The 20,864-nt window shown below is 40.5% G+C and overlaps 1 protein-coding gene and 1 long non-coding RNA gene across 4 annotated transcripts in view; one reads left to right on the top strand and one right to left on the bottom strand.

Moving 5' to 3' along the window:
• BUB1 (BUB1 mitotic checkpoint serine/threonine kinase) overlaps nt 1–17,912 on the top strand; it is a 53,791-nt gene extending 35,879 nt beyond the window's left edge. For 2 of the 3 annotated variants that reach the window (XM_049784394.1, XM_049784395.1), the window contains 10 exons: nt 875–1,046; nt 5,005–5,092; nt 8,876–9,123; nt 10,424–10,567; nt 14,299–14,414; nt 14,686–14,847; nt 15,020–15,177; nt 15,273–15,447; nt 15,859–15,965; nt 17,695–17,912. In XM_049784394.1, coding sequence (XP_049640351.1) covers nt 875–1,046; nt 5,005–5,092; nt 8,876–9,123; nt 10,424–10,567; nt 14,299–14,414; nt 14,686–14,847; nt 15,020–15,177; nt 15,273–15,447; nt 15,859–15,965; nt 17,695–17,890 — 1,566 coding nt within the window. In that variant the 3' untranslated portion in view covers nt 17,891–17,912. The remainder of the gene's footprint in view (nt 1–874; nt 1,047–5,004; nt 5,093–8,875; nt 9,124–10,423; nt 10,568–14,298; nt 14,415–14,685; nt 14,848–15,019; nt 15,178–15,272; nt 15,448–15,858; nt 15,966–17,694) is intronic. The other variant, XM_049784396.1, reaches the window with a different exon arrangement.
• LOC126024020 (uncharacterized) overlaps nt 1–20,864 on the bottom strand; it is a 295,412-nt gene that overhangs the window by 23,803 nt on the left and 250,745 nt on the right. The gene's annotated exons all lie outside the window — the stretch shown is intronic.

A 20,864-nucleotide genomic window follows, 5' to 3' on the forward strand; every position in this document is an offset into this window, starting at 1 on the left:
GTGAGCTCCCCAGATCGAAAATCAATGGGTGAAATTTTAGGAAGAAATGGTATTTGTTGCCTCACCCAAATGATTAACTGAAAGTTTATCATTTCCTCACAAGCTCTTGATGTTCCTCCTCCTAAGTGGGAAGCTTGATATACCTTTTCTTTGTAGACAAATGTGTGACTTGTGTCTAACAAATACAAAAAGTGGGAAGGGAGAACAGTGACTTCGGGTGGAGAAATTGGCAGAAGCAAGCTGTGTTGCTATCATGGAATGTAGAAAGGATACTAGTTCTGATATTTTTCTTCTACATCTAATCCTCTCTCCATAGAGAAAATAGACCCAAATTGAAGGGACATTGATCAGTCTCTTGACAGGGAAACAGTAAGTGAGAAACTAGGAAAGACAATACAAAGGAGATGTGATAAATGCAAAGTGATGTCCTGGTTTGGATCATGGAGTTATAAAGGAGCATTGGTGGGAAATAATGAAATTATATGTCTGGGAATAACAGCATTGCTTAGTTGTTAGAGATGTGCTAGATTATGTAAGGTGCACATGTTTAACAATATTATATGGGAATTTTACATTATATTTTGAACTTCTCTGTAAATTTAGACATTCCAGTAGAAAAATAAATAGAATTACAGAACAAAATTCTGTACCTTCTGTATGGTATGATTTTACTGAGTCATGATGAAAATGCAGTGTCCCGGTTCTGGTCAAAGAACAGAGCCATGACACATTATCGCTTTGACCAGGTGTAAACCCAGGTGAACTCTGTTTTAATTCTTCTCATTTGTTGGAAATATTAACATGTCTTACTGTTTAAAGTTTCATAGATGAAACGGAGAACATTAGGAGCTTTACTGCCTATCTTTTGTTATAGGACATACTTCATACTGCAGAGTTTTCAGATGATTCAACAGTTTGGGGTATCCCCTGCAACAAGACCCTAGCCCCGTGCCCAAAGAATGTGGGAGACTTTACCTCTGCTGCCCAGCTTGCATCTACACCTTTCCACAAACCCTCTTATTTGGTGCAGGCTCTGGAAGATAAAGGTGAGTGTCATCCAGTGTAGGGTCTCATTTTTCATTGGTTCCCATTCTTACAGTGTTATTGCTTTTTCTTTAAAAATTTTAAGTAGGGACCAAGGTAGAGCAATATAGACACATAGTTGACCCTGGTCCAGTTCCTGGCACTGGACTTGGTCTCCTAAGCAGAGAACCAGGAATGACACTGCAGCGCTTCCACAAAATGAAAGTAAGGAAAATCAAAAATGGGGATTTGAAGATCATGAAAGAAAAAATGTATATGTGTTGTATTACAGCCTCTGTTTTCCCTTTGGACATAGTGTAACATAAAGTACATCTGGTTTTTTCACTTTAACTTTTTAATAAGGCCCATAGATACTTCCATATGCTCAGCTTGGTGGTTACCAGGGCCACACCTGGAACTGGGGAGGGGTGGTCTACACTGTACTGGAGCCAGAGCTCAGGGATTTGCCTGTGCTGGGCATGTCTACCTCAGTCATCACTCTGCCCCATGCATTGTTAAATAGTGTAACTAGATGATGGCACAGAGCCTGGAGTGGTAAAACTAAAAAGTAAAAATTTTAAAATAACAGATTATAAGGAGAACAGGAATAAAGCCCATAGAAGCATTGAAAGTCAAAAGTACAATGATATTTTAGAAATTTAGCCAATTACAATATTTAAAGTACTCTTGTGTGTGTGTGTGTGTGTGTGTGTGTGTGTGTGTGTGTGTGTGTGTGTGTGTGTGTGTGTGTGTGTGTGTGTGTGTGTGGTTTTTGGGTAACACCCGGCAGTGCTCAGGGGTTATTCCTGGCTCCAGGCTCAGAGATTGCTCCTGGCAGGCACAGGGGACCATATGGGACGCCAGGATTCGAACTGATGACTTCCTGCATGAAAGGCAAACGCCTTACCTCCATGCTATCTTTCCGGCCCCTATTTTCTATGCTTTTAATCATCTGACTTCAACAAATTAATGATAAAACTCATAAATTTATTTTCATGTTTTAATACATGCTCATCATCATTGAACCACGAATTAATATCAACCTCTAAAATACATAGTATGAAATCTGGGCCACTTCTGTTTTGTTTTTAGGCCATACCTGGCAATGCTTGGGTTTTCTAGGCACTTTGCTCAGGGGTTGCTTTTGGTTGTACACCAGAATATACATTTTATATTGGGAATGTACCTAGAGAGGAAAAGGAATGAATCCAGACCCTGACACCCTACAGGAAAGCACTCATGCTAGTCCTTTGAGTTATATCCCAGATCACCAAAGTATTTATAAACCAAACTCTAGCACCTTTAAAGGCAGTAGTAGGGGCCAGAGAGATAGTAAAGAGGTTGAGAAGCTTGCCTTTGTACATAGCAGACATCACTTCTTTTCTTTTTCCTTTTCCTTTTTTTTTTTTTTTTTTTTGTTGTTGTTGTTGTTGTTGTTGTTGTTGTTGCTGTTGCTCTGTGGGGGTGGGATACCTCTCCCAACCAGAACCCAGGGTGCCTGGAGTCACTACAGTGGTGCCTGACTAGCAGGTTGGTCAGCTGAGTGCTTATATCTGAGATTCAGAGCTGCACTGGCCCAACAGCACAGGCCACTGGGAGCAATTAGAGATAAAAATGTGTGTGTCTGTATTTATACACCCACATACAGGAGGGGATGATAGGAGCCTCCAAGTAGTGCTTAGGGTTAGGTCTACTCCTGGAGATATTTGATACCCCGTAATGTAATGCTGCCTGGGTCCAGCATCAAGGAATCTCCAGGTCTTCATTGTGGGCCATTCAGTGTTAGGGATCAAACTCAAATTGAATTCAGGTCCTTGTTCATGCCAAGTATGCACCTCAACTCTCAACTGTTTCCCTGCCCTTGAAAGCATATTTTCATATGAAGTCTGAGCCTGTATACCTTAAAACTTTTGAACTGGACCCGAAGAGATAGCACAGCGGCGTTTGCCTTGCAAGCAGCCAATCCAGGACCAAAGGTGGTTGGTTCAAATCTCGGTGTCCCATATGGCCCCCCCGTGCCTGCCAGGAGCTATTTCTGAGCCAGACAGCCAGGAGTAACCCCTGAGCATGTCGGGTGTAGCCCAAAAACCAAAAAAAAAAAAAACAAAAACAAAAAAAAACGACTTTTGAATTAAGGAGTAAAAAGAAATTAAAATTCTAGCCCAATATGATGATGTTGTTTTCCTGAACGTTAAAGGAGTATTTAGATGACATTGTCACAATTGCCATTTGCCATTATAATCTTATCTTTAATTAAAAACTTTTCTTCATAGGGCCAGAGCAATTAGCACAGCAGTAGGGCATTTGCCTTGCACGAAGCCGATCCAGGATGGACGGTGGTTCAAATCCCAGTGTACCATATGGTCCCCCAAACCAGGAGCAATTTCTGAGCGCATAGCCAGGAGTAACCCCTGAGCATAACCAAGGTGTGGCCCAAAACCAAAAAACAAAATGAACAACTTTTTGTCCAAACCAGACTAGGGATGTAGCTCGGTGGTTAAGCCCTTGCCTTGTATGTGTGAAGCTCTGCATTTGATCCCCACTCCAAAAAAAGTAAAATAAATAATGTTGTTGCTTTTCCATTCAAGAAAAGTTGTTTAATAAGTTAAGTCTTTCAGAAAGTCAATATTGGCCGTTCTTTTGAGTATTTGCCACTTGGGTTGTATAAACAGAAGTTAATGTTCTAGTACTAGCACCTGCTCTGTGAAGCAACTTTGGATAAAATTTAATCCTGCATAATACTTGGCTAAAATGTGGCATGTGTCTAGAAGTTTATTCTCTATTTTCCTATTTGGTAGAAGATGTTTGGGAGTTTTGGACCACTTTCAGTGGTGCTCAGGGCTGAAGCCTGACTCTGGTCTCAGGTATGACTCCTGGATGTGTCCAGGGGACAAAATACATCGCCAGAGACAGACCTGTGGTTAGCCTCATGTATTGTACTATCTTTTGGTCCCTTTCATTTGTTTTATATATATATATATATATTTTGTTTTTTGGATCACACCCGGCAGCACTCAGGGGTTACTCCTGGCTCTATGCTTAGAAGTCGCTCCTGGCAGGCTCAGGGGACCATATGGGATGCCGGGATTCGAACCACTGTCCTTCAGTGTCTAAGGCAAACGCCCTACCACTGTGCTATCTCTCCAGCCCCTCATTTGTTTTATATTTAACAGAAACTATTTTTTTCCCCAGCCCACCCCCAGAAATTTTTTAAGGCAGTTTATTTAGTAATTGGTTTAATTCATTAAATTTATTAAATTGGTTTTATTGTTACTTATAAATATTGAACCAATTTATTAATTGGTTTAATTTATTATTTATTAGTTTATTAATTGCAATCTCTCCAGCCCCTTTCAGAAACTTTTTTAAGTTGAAGAAATTATGGAATATATTTGCCAGATACCTTCATTGATGTGAACATTCTAAATCAGTTAAATCAGTTGAATTTTACTTGACTATAAAAATTGAGAAAGAAATCAAAATCTTTGCCATTAATAAACATTGAAACCTTTTCCTCTCTATGTCATTATTTAGAGGGTTAGAGACACACCTGCTGGTTCTTGGAGGCTACTCCTGTCTCTGTGCTTAGGGACCACTCCCAGCAGTGCCAGGTATCAAATTTGGGCCTCCTACATGTAAAGCATGTGCCCAGCCCTTTGAGTCCTCTTCCTGGTCCCCACTTCCCATATCCTTATCCTCAGCAGGGTGTGGGCTGCCTCTTGTTCTAATTACCCTCCAAGGTCTACTCCTCCTGCCCACTGGTACCAGCTGTCTCTGGATCTTTTCTGCTGAAGAATTTTGTGATTTATAAATAGGACATTGAAAGTCTCACATCCGTTAGATAGAAGTTAAGTATTTTCTATTTTTTTAACCTTATAACACATTTTACCATAGATTACTATTTTGAATTTATAATAAAAATAAGTGTAAAAGAAATTGTGATCTTTATAACCACATAAAATCACATATTTTCTATTTCAGAAAATGTGACAGCAGAACAGGGTACCCATCTGGCTTTGGACACTTGTAAGAAAAACGTAGCAAAAGCCTCAAAAGACAAAAAGTTCAGGTATTGTGAAATTGTCCCTGGTTCATTCACTTTCAATTTTCATTCTAGCTTTACTTTTAAAGATATGATGTCATACCTGACCAACCCTTAAAAGCTAATAGAGTCTTTGTTCACTTCTAACTTTAAGTCAGAAGGTACTCACTGGAAACATTAAAGATAAAATTAAAAAAAAAAAAAATAACCCACAGAATACCTGATCTCTTGGAAGACAGCAATAATACAGCAAGTAGGGCACTTGCCATACATGCAGCTAGCCCAGGTTAATCCCCAGTATTCTATATGTTCCCCAGCACCACTAGGATTGAGCCCTGAGCATTGCTAGATATAGTATATTTAAAAAAAAAAAAGCGACCACTGTGTCAGTGCAGTGAGAGTTGAGAGTTCCTCAGAGGAACACTTTCTGTGCAGACCTATCATTGGGGATAGGCTGCACATGCTCTTACCCCCCAAAGATCCACACTTGTATTAGATTTGCAGATGTGAGTGTAAAGACATCATTGCTACTTTGTGCCCATTATAATAGAAAAAGCCTGTGACTTTTATGTTCAAGAGAATATAGAACAATTAAATCTGAGGTTTTATGTTAAAATGGAGATAAATTGTAACTAAATATTTTGTCTAAATAAAATTCTATCTTTGGTGGTGGGCAATGAATGTTGGGCCACAGCCAGTGGTGCTCAGGCCTTAATCCTATCTCTCTGCTTAGTAGTCACTCTTTTTAGGAATTCTTGGGATCCTATATGAGTACAGGTATTAAACTAGGGCTTTTCTGGGTAAGGCAAATGCCTTACTTCCTTATACTATCTCTGGCCCCTCCACCATTTTGTAAGAGCCAGGTAAATGCCATCAATTCTGAAGAATGTATTTTTTGTTGTTAATATTTATTTACATCCCATAATAGCCCATAAACTTTTCATATACTTTAGCTTTAAGCTTCATGATTACTGGTAGGAATCATTCTTTTTCCTAGAAAAGTGAATAAAGGGTGGCTCTATGAATGGCCTAAAGTCAGGTAGCTTTTAATTGGGAGTCGGGAGTTTGAATCCAGAGGTCTGACTTCTGAATACTTACTCTCTTGCTTCTGTGTTCTCCCATGTCTCTTTATCAAAAATGTCCTATTAAAAGCCAGACACAACTGAAGAGAGTGAAGCACATGCTTTGTCTGCTGGAACATAGGATCAGTCTCAAATCTGCATGGTCTCTCAAACCAAACTGAAAGTATCTCTATAAAGCCTACCAGATGTGGTACAAAAGTAGTAACAATAAATATTTTGTTTTGTTTTGTTTTGTTTTGGCCACACCTGGTGGTGCTCAGGGGTTACTCCTGAGTCTGCACTCAGAAATTGTTCGTAACAGGCTCGGGGGACGATATGAGATGCCAGGAATTGAACCAGGTCCATCCTGGGTCGGCTACATGCAAGGCAAATACCCTGCCACTGTGCTATCACTATGGCCCCAATAAAAAATTTTTTTACTTGGAGAACAAAACTTTTTTTTTTTGGTTTTTTTTTTTTTTGGGGGGGGGGGGGGTGGCCCATACCCGGCGGTGCTCAGGGGTTACTCCTGGCTGTCTGCTCAGAAATAGCTCCTGACAGACACGGGGGACCATATGGGACACCAGGATTCGAACCAACCACCTTTGGTCCTGGATCGGCTGCTTGCAAGGCAAACGCCACTGTGCTCCCTCCGGGCCCGGAAAACAAAACTTTTAATTGAACTAAAACCCTCATGAATTGGTGAAGGACAAGAGATAAAATGTGTAAGCATATAGAAAAATTGTTAACTCACAAAGAATAAAACCAATGCAAATTAAAGAGACTTTGCCTTTTATTTTACATTTTATATTTAACTTTATAGCCCACTGAGTTTTTTCATATTTGACTCATGAACTTAGAAGCCACACTTGGCAGAAGACTAACTTGGAAATGTACAGAGGGCAATTTAGTTGCTAGCAAGGAAATATCATTCAAGGAACTATTTGCTCCATGGAGGCTTCAAAGATATACGAAAACAAGACTCAGGCTTCTCTTGAGCAGAAATTTTATTTTCATAGGGTCAGTTACTCTGACATACTTTATAGAATAACCTGGAGATATAAAAAAAGAAAAAAAGAAAAAAAAAAGGAAGAGTCGTGAGAAACTGGTTGATAGGAATGAAGCCTACAGATGAGCAGCACTAAATATACATGACAGGCATCAGTTTGTTCACTGAGATAGTCACTCCTTCCTGTGAGTTGATGGCATTAGGAAAAATCAGGTGAAGTACACATCAAAACTCTGCTATATTTGTAGTCATTTGAACCTAAAATGTATGTTTTACAATAGGAAAAATGCGTCAAAGCATGGGCAAACAGGGCCCGGAGAGATAGCACAGCGGTGTTTGCCTTGTAAGCAGCCGATCCAGGACCAAAGGTGGTTGGTTTGAATCCCAGTGTCCCATATGGTGCCCCGTGCCTGCCAGGAGCTATTTCTGAGCAAACAGCCAGGATTTACCCCTGAGCACCGCCGGGTGTGGTCCAAAAACCAAAAACCAAAAAAAAAACAAACAAACATGGGCAAACAACATGAATTTGCATGTATGAATTAATTTTCTAAGATAATCTAAATGTGTATATAGTGTGGAGAAAGTATATAAGCATTCTATGGGGTTTTCAACCTTCTCTTAATCTGTGCACTGGCCCTGGCCTGCAGACTATTGAGATATCCATCATCTCTCCTCTTATTTACAGTGGTTTAAAGTGACTGCAAACATGCAGCATTGCCCAAGAAATTCCCAGTTGGGCTCTTGGGCACCTTTGACATATGAAGTTTTGGCTCATTTGCATTAGGTTTCCTACAGCACTTAACTTAGGCCTAGACAAAACATACCTGGCACCTGTATTTTTCTGGGAGGCACACCAGGATCTTCTTGGCTTTATGACATATTAATATGGCTGTATGTCATTAATGTACATAGTGCACATTTGCATTGTCCTTGTAAACTGTGCAAACTGCAAAATTCCAGATTAAAAAATCATCATGATGGGGATTGGAGTGATCACTAGGTACTAGGCTCATGGATTTGCTTACAGTATAAGAGCTGAAACTAAAGGTCTCCATGATTAGGCCCTTCTGTGTCAATGATTCCTAGATTCCAGAACCTATTGTCCCAGCTTTCTCTCTCCTTATGAACATGCTGTTGGATGTCTCAAGTTTTTGTTGTTCTTAGAGTCTGCAGATGACAGTAAATTTGATAATAGCATGAATTTGGGGCTACAAGTAAATTATAGTATGTGGGCCAATTCACAGATAAAATATTCATGAGGATCAACTATGGATCTGTGTACGGAAATGTAAATACTGTTTGACCGTGGGATCATGGGTGGCATTTTCGGTTTACCAATGTTACTAAAGGAGTTATGTTTATTTTGGAGTAAAGCTAAATCTTCAGTCCTACTTAGAACAGTGACTCTTAGAACAACCAGAGAAATAAGCCCATTTCTCTCATCTCCTGAAGAATACCCAGTGGGTCATCACCCCAGCCTCTCACAGAGCATTTTTCTGCTCCTGGATCCAGTAATGATATCATCTTTACTAACTGATGACCATGTCTATGATATCATCTCTGTTCAGAGTCCTACTTTGGGTTCACTTGTACTTGTTTCTGTTAAGAAAAGCAAGGCAATTTTAAAATGTCAATCCTAGAAGGAAAAGAAAATTGTGTTGTGGGCCTTTACTGTGATTGAATCCATTAAGTTCTAAACAACATATTTTGTTTCCTCTTGTCTCCTCCTTCAACATCCAGTCCAGTTCAGTTGGAAACCCCAGAGCCAGAAATCTCTGCAAGCATACCCTCTGTAACTGCTTTGCTGTGTGGCCAGGACCATCCTGCCCCAGGCAGGCTGCTAACCAGTGATGCCGAACGGGGCCTGAAGGCTTGTATGCTCATTGACAAGGACTGCACCACTGCAGAGAAACCTCCAGAGACCAGCATAGGGCTCCCAGCAGAACGGATGAAACCAAGGGGTTCACTTGGGATCATCAGTGCAACAAGTATGAAAACCTGCTAGGTCTTGATTGTGTCTGGGGAGTAGGATGATAACTGGGTCAAAGCTGCCTGATGGCAAAAGCTCAGTGAGCTAGGAACACACACATTCATACAATTCTTGCTAGCTGTATCTGAGGATAATGTAATGGTCGCACACTAAAGGGCCAATCATTGTGAGAGAAATCAAAATGACTACTGCTGGAAGGAGTTTGTTTTTTTTTTTTTTTTTGTTTTTTTTTGGTTTTTGGGCTACACCGGGGGATGCTCAGGGGTTACTCCTGGCTATCTGCTCAGAAATAGCTCCTGGCAGGCACAGGGGGACCATATGAGACGCCGGGATTCGAACCAACCACCTTAGGTCCTGGATTGGCTGCTTGCAAGGCAAACGCTGCTGTGCTATCTCTCTGGCCCCTGGAAGGAGGAATTCTAACTTGAAACCTATTATGTGCCAGGCATCTACTCTAATACCAAGTTTTCCATGGCATAGTAGGCCTGGAGTGAAAAGAAACCCCTCCCCCTAGTTACACGAGCAGCTTTGTGCAGGGATCCAGAGCGCAGATCGGGCAGCAAACTAGCTTCCAAGACACGCTCCTCTGCCACAGCAACCTGCTCTTGGCCAAGATCATTTTAGTTTTGTGTTTCCCTTTTTCCTTTCTTGTGCATTAGAGGAAGGCAACAAACATACTCCATTAAGGCCTTACTGGCAAGACCAAGTGTACTGCTTAACTGAGAAAAGTACTTTACAATGTTGAAGTGTTTATTTGCTTTATATCATATATTTCTGTCATAAGATAAATGTAACCAAATTATATCTCATGCCCTTTGAACATAGATAGTATAAGCACTAACAGGCAGTGTGTTTAGAAGGTAAAAGTTGCAGAGGAGCTATTTTAAGAATATATTCCTGATACCTGGCACCACTTGGTCTTCCTAGTACTACCAGGTGTAGTCTTGTGACTGTGGTACATCCAACAAACAAGTGTTGGAATGAAGCAAGTTCTGAGTCTGACTTTAAGACATGCACTGTTGATTGTGACAGAGGCAGGACACATGAGTTTCCATGCTTGTGGAGCACTTGCTCTGGCATTGATTTTTTGTTTGTTTGTTTGTTTGTTTCCACTAAAACCCATCGGAATTTAATCAACTAGAGTGACAAATAATGAATGAGCCAAACTACCTATTCTTGATTTCTAAAGATAAGGTCTCTAAAAGTTTAGTTATAAATGTTTTTACTTTAGATGATTTATTGGGTACAAGTTTTTATTACTGACTTAATTTCCCCTTATCCTCCCCCATTTCTTTAAGATTTCACGGTTGAGAATCCATGGGATGATAAATTGATTCTCAGACTTCTGTCTGGACTGTCTAAACCAGTGAGTTCCTATCCAGATACTTTTGAATGGCAATGCAAGCTTCCAGTTATCAGGCCCAAGACTGAATTACAGTTGGGTAAGAAGGCTGTGGGTGATGGGGCTTTAAACAGGCTTCTCCTAGCTCATCTTCTTGCTCACCACATTCTACTTCCAGTGATAGGCATTCAGCTGGGAATACCGTGTTAAATCATGACTTTAGAGCTTTGCTATTGAATGTAATTTAAGGAGATCAACTTAACAATATTCATCCAAATATAGGCAGCATATATGCTTAGCCCAGGTGTTTACCTTTAAATGTCTCCTGCTGATATGTAGGTGTTTGAGTAATGTGTGCATGCTCAGTAGAAATATTGGTTTTGATGAGGTGGCTTTATTTTTTTTTTAGATTGTATTTTAAGCAAAATCTTTATTTGATTTTTGGGCCACACCCAGTGATATTCAGGGATTACTCCTGGCTATGCACTCAGAAATCGCTTCCGGCTTTGGGAAACCATAAGGGATGCTGGGGATGGAACCCAGGTCCATCCTGGGTCAGCTGTGTGCAAGGCAAACCCCCTACCACTGTGCTGTTGCTCCAGACCCCACAATCTTTATTTATTTAAAGGACAATCTTTAAATTTCTTTTTTTTGGGGGGAGGGTGCACCCATTTGATGCTCAGGGGTAAGATTGTATTTTAAATAGTTTGTAATTCTGTGCATAACAGAATCGAGCATCACATTCTCCCCGAGAGTGTCCACTTCCATTTCTCCACCCTCATCTTGAACCTCCCAATCCCTCCCTGTGGCAAACATCCTACTGGACACTAGTTCTAGGTTTGTGGCCTTTGGGTACTTGTTGTTCCCTACTAAATTTCTTTATATCCCACATATGAGAGAGCTTTTCTGTGTCTGTCCCTCTTGTCACTTTCTCATGATTCTTTCCAGATACATCCACGTAGCAACAAATTGCACCATTTCACCTTTTCCTATAGCTAAGTCATTTTCCACTGTGTAAATGTACCAGCTTCTTTTTTCCAGTCATCTGTTCTTAGACATCGGGGTTGTTTCCTAACGTTGACTACTGTGACTAGTGCTATAGTGAATATAGGAGCATGAATGTATTTTCTAAATAGAGTTTTGAGAAACTCAATTCCTAGTTTTTTGGAAGTAGCGTATTGTTTTCTGAAAAGACCAATAGCACAACAACACTATTTTGTTCTTTTTCCTTGTTTTGCTGTTGTTTTGTTTTGTTTTTATTTGGGGCCACACCCACCCAGCTGTGCTCAGGGGTTATTCCTGGCTCTGCACTCAGGAATTGTTCCTAGTGGTGCTCAGGGGACCATATGGGATATCAGGGATCAAGCCCAAGTTGGCTGCATTCCAGGCAAATGCCCAAATTGCTGTATGATCACTGTAGCTCTGTTTTTGTTCATTTTGATGTGTGCAGTCTCACTGGTCTGAGATGGCCTCTCATTGTTTGATTTGCATTTTCCTAATGATTAGTGATCTAGATTGCTTTTTAGCCATACTATGTGTCTTTTTTAAGGATGTTTCTGTTCATTTGTGCCCTGAATTTTTTGATGTTTGGTTTTTTCATGGTAAAATCAGTCCTGTCAAAGTTCTACCAGTGCTTTATATATCTTGGATATTAACCCTTTATCAAATGAGTGATGGGCAAATATTTTCTCCCAAGCTGTGGGGTGTCTTTTTTATTCTGGTTGTTTCTTTTTGAGGTGAGGAAGCCTACGTGTTTGCTGTACTTCCATTTGTACATCTGTTTCAGTTTGCTTGGCCTATTAGTTTGAATTATTGAAAATACTTCTAGCTCCAATATCTTGAAGGTTTCTATCTTTGTTTTTCTCAAAATAATTTATGACTTCAAGTTTGATATAGAGGTCTTTAATTCATTATGATTGCTTTTTTGCAAGGTTTTAGAAGGGGGTCTGAATAACATTTGATTGGGAGAATTTTGGGCCACACCCTGCAGCACTCAGGGGTTATTCCTGGCAGGTTCAGGGGACCTTATGGGATGCCTGGGGTTGAACCTGGTTCAGTCCTGGATTGGGTTTGTGCAAGGCAAACACCCTACCCACTGTGCTATCGCTCCAATCCCTGAATTACATTTTTTAGCCTGTGACCAACCCTCTGTTAAAGAGACTTATCTCTCCATCTTGACAATAAAGCTGCTGTAAACATTCCTGTATAGAATTGGTTAGACATAGCTTTCATTTTATTTGGGTAGATCCCAATGACTGATTGCTGGATCTTACAGTAAGGTTCCATCCTTTTTTACAAGAAACTGTCAAACTGTAAATTCTGATCTGGTTGACGGATTGTTGGCTGTGAATGTTGGCTTCAGAGCTCACATTTTGTCTTACTGTACTTATTTCTGTCCTGCTGCCTGGGGTTTTTTGTTGTTTTGGTTTTATATTGCTAGATGGAACCTAGGGCCTCATGTGGAAGCCTAGCTGGCCACTTAGATCCATCCTGAGTCCCTGTCCAGTAACTTCCCTACAGAGTTGTTCTTGTGTCATGTCTGAGGGATCAGCTCTTTCTTTTCTACTGCCCCCACCCCCAGTCCTAGTTCTGACAGCATTTATTGCTTCTTGACAAGCTGCAATTTTTTGTCACCTGCTGTCTGCCTCACTCAATCTGGGGGCTGCAGTTTGCCCTAGGACCTTTGTTCTGTACTGGCTCTCAGGAAAAAAAATTTTATATATATATTTGACTTAGAACATGTGGATTCTTTTTGGAAATTTTTGTGTGTAAATTCTCTTTCAAAAAAAGAGTTTTAAAATTGATATAACTTTACCACCATATTCTTTATCCTGAAACAAATAATCCCAATGTTACTGAAAACTGTTAAGACAAATCTATGTAGGAGAAGCTTTCTACAACATTATACTGGCCAGAGCTTCTTGAAACCATGTTGGTCCTCAAAACAAAAAGTTAGAAATCATCAGGACCTGGCAGATGGTTAATGAGATTCTTGAGGGTATTCCAGAACATGGGGGAGAAGAGATGAAGACTGGACAAAGTCATAGAGTTTTGTTAGTAGTCATACTTTGTGACAGGTGAAAATCATTAAGTTCATGACAAGGGAACATTCTAGTGCAGAACACACAGAAACTTCTACCTTGAGACCTGATCTGTAATAAAGTGTTCATCAATTTAAAATAAACTCTAATTACCTGTTTGAAACACTGGTGCAGTGATACTTTATGTATAATTTCTACTTTATGTTCCTTATGAAATGCTTGTATTCTTCAGAGTCCTGGTTAAAAAATAATGCTTTTTACTTTACAGGGGATTTTTATGTGGTTTTACCATCTGGTAGGATAGTAACTGTCCCCTTATCTAAGTGACTCCACTGTGAGGAGCGTTTGGTGCCCTGGTGCAATCGGTCTGCTTGAGAACCCTCAGCCTTCTCTTGTCTCCTCTGTCACATTTTTTTTTTTTTTTTTTTTTTTTTTTTTTTTTTTTTTTTTGGGTTTTGGGTTTTGGGTTTTGGGCCACACCCGGCGATGCTCAGGGGTTACTCCTGGCTGTCTGCTCAGAAATAGCTCCTGGCAGGCACGGGGGCCCATATGGGACACCGGGATTCGAACCAACCACCTTTGGTCCTGGATCAGCTGCTTGTAAGGCAAACGCCGCTGTGCTATCTCTCCGGGCCCCCTCTGTCACATTTTAAAGAGCTTTAACTTTCATGTAGGACAGAAACATGCTTTTAATGGGAACTCACCCTTTTAATTTTTTCAAAGTAATTGAAGAACCAAGGAATTTTTACAAATGCTGCATGTTAAAGTTAAATGTTTTCTGTCTTCTAAGGTCCCTTGTTGCTCTATGTTGACTCTCTACTTGGAGAAGGGGCCTTCGCCCAAGTCTATGAAGTTATCCATGGAGATGTGAATGACAACAGAAACAAGCAGAAGTTTGTCTTAAAGGTAAATTTATACTATTGAAGTAAAATAGAGAAGAAAGGAAGGGAGAGAAATTAAGTATGCTCAACTAAAAGCCATACAAGGATTCAAAATTGCCTTGCCACTGAAATAAACTCAAAGCAAGTCTTCTACTTCTGTACTTAGACACTATGATAAGTTCATTGCTTATCATCCCCCCTACCCCCCAATGTTCTTTATTGGGAAGGAAGTTGGTTTCTTGGGATCATTTTTTAGAAAGCGAGACAGGCCATGAAGGGTTCATGCTCCTTTGCAGGTCCAAAAGCCTGCCAACCGTTGGGAATTTTACATTGGAGCACAGCTGATGGAGAGACTGAAGCCAAGTATGCAGCACATGTTTATCAAGTTTTATGCAGGCCACTTCTTCCAGGGTGGCAGTATATTGATGGGAGAGCTCTACAGTTACGGGACCTTACTAGTAAGTACTCTCACTTTTAGAACGCAAACACCAATTTATCTTTGACTTGTGCCTTGCACACACAATTGTAGGTGGAATGTGTGTTGGGGTGGTAGGTGGAGGCGCAGAGCTGTGACTTGATTTTATCGTTCCTGGGCCTTTGGCTCAGCGTTTCCCTTTCTGTTGTTTCTAGAATGCCATTAACCTCTACAAGACCACCCCTGAAAAAGTGATGCCTCAAGCATTAGTGCTCGCTTTTGCTATGAGGATGCTTACCATGATAGAGCAAGTTCATGGCTGCCAGATCATTCATGGAGACATCAAGCCAGACAACTTTATACTTGGAAACAGGCATGTGTTGCACTTGTAACAAGCCCTACTTTGTTTCTGCCACAAACATTTGTTAATTTTGCTCACACAGCCTGACCCTTGTTTGTGTTTGATAGATTTTTGGAACAGGACCGCGAAGGTGATGATTTTTCTGATGGTTTGGCACTGATTGACCTGGGCCAGAGTATAGATATGAGACTCTTCCCCACGGGAACTGTATTTACAGCCAAGTGTGAGACATCTTGTTTTCAGTGTACTGAGATGCTCAGCAACAAACCATGGAACTATCAGGTATAAAACTAAAGGGGGCAATTAGAAGATAATTCTCCATTATTATATTCTACTTTAGAAATGTATTTTGAAAATGGGTCTAGTTAGTTGGAGCTGATTTGGTCTTCTTGTGCTTGCATCTAGGTCTTGCTAAAGTGCTGTTTTCAATTTTAAATTATTCAGTGAAAGGGGAAGGAGCTGGGGGTACATCCATGCTGTCTGTGTGAGAAGTGGCTAAACAGAAGACTGAGAAGGACATAGTAGCTCAGGAGCAACCTTCCCTGGGTTGTGAGAGCAGTCCAGGGGAACCTCAGTGAGCCCTGCAGTGTGTCAGGGGCAGATCTGGGCACTCTGCAACCACACAGATGGCTGCCTAATTTAGAGCTTACTTCACACCATGCTTAGTTTTTTTTGCCTTTATTTTCTTTGTAGATTGATTATTTTGGAGTTGCAGCAACTGTGTACTGCATGCTTTTTGGCACTTACATGAAGGTGAAAAATGAAAAAGGAGTTTGGAAGCCTGAAAGTCTTTTCAAGAGGTGGGTCTTGGCATTTGAGCTATGGGTAGAGTGAAAGCTACAGCAGGCAGGCAGCACTCATCTCTTAGGAGATAGGACCATCATCTGAGAGGGACAGTAGAAAGACTCCAGAGCCTATGAAAGCACCTGGCCAGGCAGATGACATTCTAGATACACTCAAATGTAAAAGTTACCTGATGCCTCTGAGCTTTAGACTTGTGTTCTTTTGTGTTTTCTTGCCTAAAAAATGGAAATAGTACCAATCCTACTTTCTTTAGATATTTCTTATACAGACTCAAAGGAATCAGTGTACATGAACAGTGCTGTGTGGATTATAAAGTTATTCCATGAAGCAACTGTCCTGTAAGTCACAAGAGACCGTTTTAATCACTTTCTTTGTGCTTTTGATTTTTCTATGACTTTTGTCATCTGTAAAATCATAGCATGTCTAAAGCTCTTTTTCGACACATGGTGGCTGACTTTCTTATCTATATAGTGTGTGAATTTATTCCTAGTAATGTTCATGTTGAGTAATTGGTCCCTGCATGTTCATTATATCATATTTTCTTAACTTTTTGTTTTTGTTATTTGGGCCACACCTGGTGACACTCAGGGGTCGCTCCTGGCTTGGGGGACCATATGGGACGCCAGGATATCGAACACTGGTCCATTCTAGGTTAGTGCATGCAAGGCAAATGCCCTACTGCTTGTGCCACCGCTCTAGCTCCTTCAACTTTTTTGTTTTTTTGTTTTTTGGGAACTTTTTCTAAGGTACAAAAAGATTTGCAGGGATAATGATTAAGGCACATGTTTAGTATGTGCCGAGCCTCAATCCCCAACAACAGATAGTTCCCTGAGCATGACCATATACAGCTTTGGACACCCTGTCACTACAGCCTCAGGCCTTGTATTGAATCAGTGACTGGGACTCGGGATCTTCCTGAATACTCTTAGGGATGGAATTGGGGGGAGTACTAAAATGAAACTGAATGCAGAATAGCTCACTGTAGTATATACCCTACTAAATTTTCACATTTGTTTATATTTCCATGGGAAAAATTTCACTTGGACTCCCTTGCCCTCCACACTCATTCTCATTGACAAAAAACTTACCATTTATGGAAGGTAGAATCTAAATATAAATAAGGTTCTGGAAAGCATTATGCTAGAGTCCCTGTAACAAGTATCGAGATCTAGCTAATACTTGATATTTTATTTTGTTCATAATCAAAAGACTAAATAGTAGTTCAAAAGACTTCTCACTGATCACCTGTGCAAGGAAAAGCCCCAAGTCAAACATTAAAGGACCCAGTGATAATTAGCTGAATTTCCTACTGGGAAAACATACTGAGTTGAGTTGTGCCCTTTTCCCAGTGTGGTATTTGATTTTTGCTCCTTCCAGCACTAATGCTCAGAATTAAAATAGCTGGAACTTGAGAGTCTGAGGTCTGTTTCAGCATCTCAGTCTCAGCATGTTTGCTAACAGGCTGGTCAACACCATGTGGTCCCAGGCTCAGATCCTCAAAGCATTATATATCCTACTGTACATAGCATGCACACACGTTTATAGACTTCATCTGAGCTTGAATTTTTTATTTCTCACATATATAGAATTTTCATTTCTTGACAGTTCAAGGTGAAATTGTTCTAATAGAATGTGTTGCAGTCTGTGGAAGTCAGATGCAGGCAGAAATTTGGCTTGTAGTGGAAAGGCTACATTTTGTTCTTTTTTTATGTTTTGTTTCTTTAGACTTCCTCATTTGGATATGTGGAGTGAGTTCTTTCACATCATGTTGAATATACCAGATTGTGATCATCTTCCATCTTTGGATCTGCTCAGGCAAAAGCTAAAGGAAACATTTCAACAACACTATGCTAACAAGATTAAGACCACACGGAACAGGCTCATTGTACTTCTTCTAGAAAATAAGCGTTCTCGGAAATAAAACATGGACGCTCCTTAAAACTCATCTTTAAATGACTGTCGATTCAATGTGAACCAGGATGTGACCACAGTGATGGGTCTTTTTAATCATTTCTTTAAAATTCTCAAAATATATTCCTGTGACTTAAGTTATAAAGATTTCAACTATATATACCCATCAGATGGTTCTGATGCTATAGCCTGGGCTGCACTTGAAATAACAAATATTCATGAAGCTAATTTGAATATGAAAATCCTCTAAAATCACTGTTGAGCAGAGAAATAATACAAGGGTTGCAGCTGCCAACAGTGGTTCAAATCTTCAGTACCACATAATGTTCCTGAGCACTGTCAAAAGTGATCCCTAAGTATAGAGCCAGAAGTAAGACCTAAGTACAGCCAGGTATAGCTAAAAACCAACAAATAAATTTTCTTTAAAATTACCTAAAAATAGAATCACTTTTTAAAAGACAAGGGACAAGATAACTTTTCTTTTTCCAAATTTGAGTGTTTGTACTTATATAAAATTAAAACTTCCCAAATAAATCAAGGGACTTCAAGTTTTATAAATAAAATTTGTCTGTCCTTTACTATACCCATTTTCTTTTTTTTTTTAATTTTTTTTTATTTTTAATTATGAGAACAAAGATGCAAAGAAAGAGGACAAGGTAAAGTTACAGTGGAAGGACAATCACCCATAATATAATTCTCAGAAGAAGTCCCCTTGCTGATATCTTAACTTTGAACTTTCAGCCAAAGAACATTAAGACAAACAAAATAGAATCCATGTACAATTACTTTGTCCCTCAAGTCCCCAGATTATAACACATAATATTTCTTAACAGCACACAAGGCAATCTAAAGCCATAAAACTTACGTAACTCCTTAAACATTAGAGGCATAGTGTTTTTTACATTTCCCTGTACATGCATATTAGCTTAAGTTAACCTCAAATTTTAAGTGGGTTTTTTTTTTTTAAGGATTAGAGTCAAAGGAGCACAGTAAAAACGGTGTTAGAGTGGCAATTGTTGTTTGCATAGGCCCACCAAAATATGAGAGGCATGGAAAGGAATAACCTTGGCCTAAATACAAAGAGACCCTACCCCGGAAGTTTCCTGGCATAAGACCAAGTCTAGGCTCCAGGCAAGTTAGATCGTCCAATCCAAGACATTGTCCGTAGTGCCAACACACTTTTCATACAGTCTCTGTTGTTGGTATCATGTTTCTGTATTAAAGATCCTGGAATCTTCATTTCCTACATAGAAGTCAGGATGTGGAGCGTCCTCTTGTTTCACCTCACCATTAAAGGGCAATGCAGGAAGCCCTGTCCTGTAAGCAGGTCATTGTTGTTAAGTCTTCTCAGTGTTAAGGGAAGTCTCTTTTGAGCAGGTCGATGTCTGAGCAGTGGTAGGGTCTTCCGTGGTAGAGGATTGCTTCCAGGTGATGTTACACCTGGATGTTTTGTGGATGTCTTCTCTAAATCAGGGGTGAATGAAGAATGCCCATTCTTCTGAGGCCTGTGCCAGGTCATTATGTCAATGTTCAGGGTGTAAGGTCCCTTTGCACTACAAGATTTGTGTATTCCAATCTCTATTAGATAGGATCTTATTTGTATGTATAGTATTTTCTCATTTTAATGTGCCTATGCAAAAAAGCAATGCCACGTGGCGTTATTGGTGCATATGGGGGCCATAAGAACAAGTCCAATAATCCCCATGACATGGTTCAATCATAAGCATTAAACTGGGGGACTCTTTCACCAAAATTCCTTGTTGAACAGATCATAAGGAGAAGATAAAAAGTGGTTATAATCGTCACTGTATAAGAGAGTATTTAGTAAGACTTATAGTTGTCAGGGAAAAACACAAAATATTCTAAAGACATACGTGTCCATTTTATGTTTTGAAACAGTTCAAGGTTGTTACACACAATGCACGGCTTTGGTCTGTGATTAGGATTGTGCAATACGGAAGTTAAAAAGAGTAATGTGGGTTAGTGATGTTTGGGGGGGTGAGAGAGTTAAGGAGTAAAAATGAGCTTTGGAGGGGTGTGGGAAAGGGCAGAATACAAAATGGACATTCTGGATACGCAAAACATAACATAAAGATAAGGAATACTCGTAATATATGCAGTGTGCACAGGGGTGCTAGCCCCCGCGCGGTTTTCCATATGCAGAGTGGTCAGATATTGCCAGTGACAATTTAGCACAAACGAGCAAATCTCAGCACATCCCAAGTTAGGACCAACCTTGTCTGGCCGCCCTGGGCTGCCACCCCAGAAGGCCTGGAGGCCAGGGGCAGAAGAGGGGAAGGCTGGGAGCCTATTAAGGCTCCCAGCGCACCCAAGTTAGGGAGAAGGCCTTCCACATGGGGTCTCCCCCAACCCCATGTCAGCTAGAGCTAGCCACCAGCTCAAGAGGATCGAGAGAGAGCCGGAAGCCAGGATCTGCCCACCCTACACCCTGTGCCCTTCCCTCCCTAGAGCTGAGGGAAGGGCGGGGAAAGCTTGGGACCCCATCCAGGAGGGACCCCCGACACCCACCTTGTCTGGCCGCCTGGGCTGCCACCCCAGAAGGTCTGGAGGCCGGGAGCAGAAGAGGGGAAGGCTGGGAGCCTATTAAGGCTCCCAGCGCACCCAAGTTAGGGAGAAGGCCTTCCACATGGGGTCTCTCCCAACCCCATGCCGGCTAGAGCTACTATACCCATTTTCTAACCCTGCACCTGGAATATATTAAAGGAATAATAAATCTTAAGACTCTTTATTTTTTTCAAAATTATCATTCTAAAAAAAAATCTCAGCTCTTGAGAAGTCTAATAAGCCGTGTAAATCACTAATTGGCTATACAATTATAGCAGCTGACTTCATTGGCTTCGTGATGGAAGGTTCTTTCAAATTCAGCCACCCCTTTCTTTAGCATTACCATGAAAACAAACCTCAGGTAACTCCCAGTGCAAGAATAGCATCACCATCTCTTCCTCCTCATCCTATTCTCAGCC

The sequence above is a fragment of the Suncus etruscus genome, chromosome 12 (assembly GCF_024139225.1).
Source record: "Suncus etruscus isolate mSunEtr1 chromosome 12, mSunEtr1.pri.cur, whole genome shotgun sequence".
In the NCBI taxonomy this organism is placed as follows: domain Eukaryota; kingdom Metazoa; phylum Chordata; class Mammalia; order Eulipotyphla; family Soricidae; genus Suncus; species Suncus etruscus.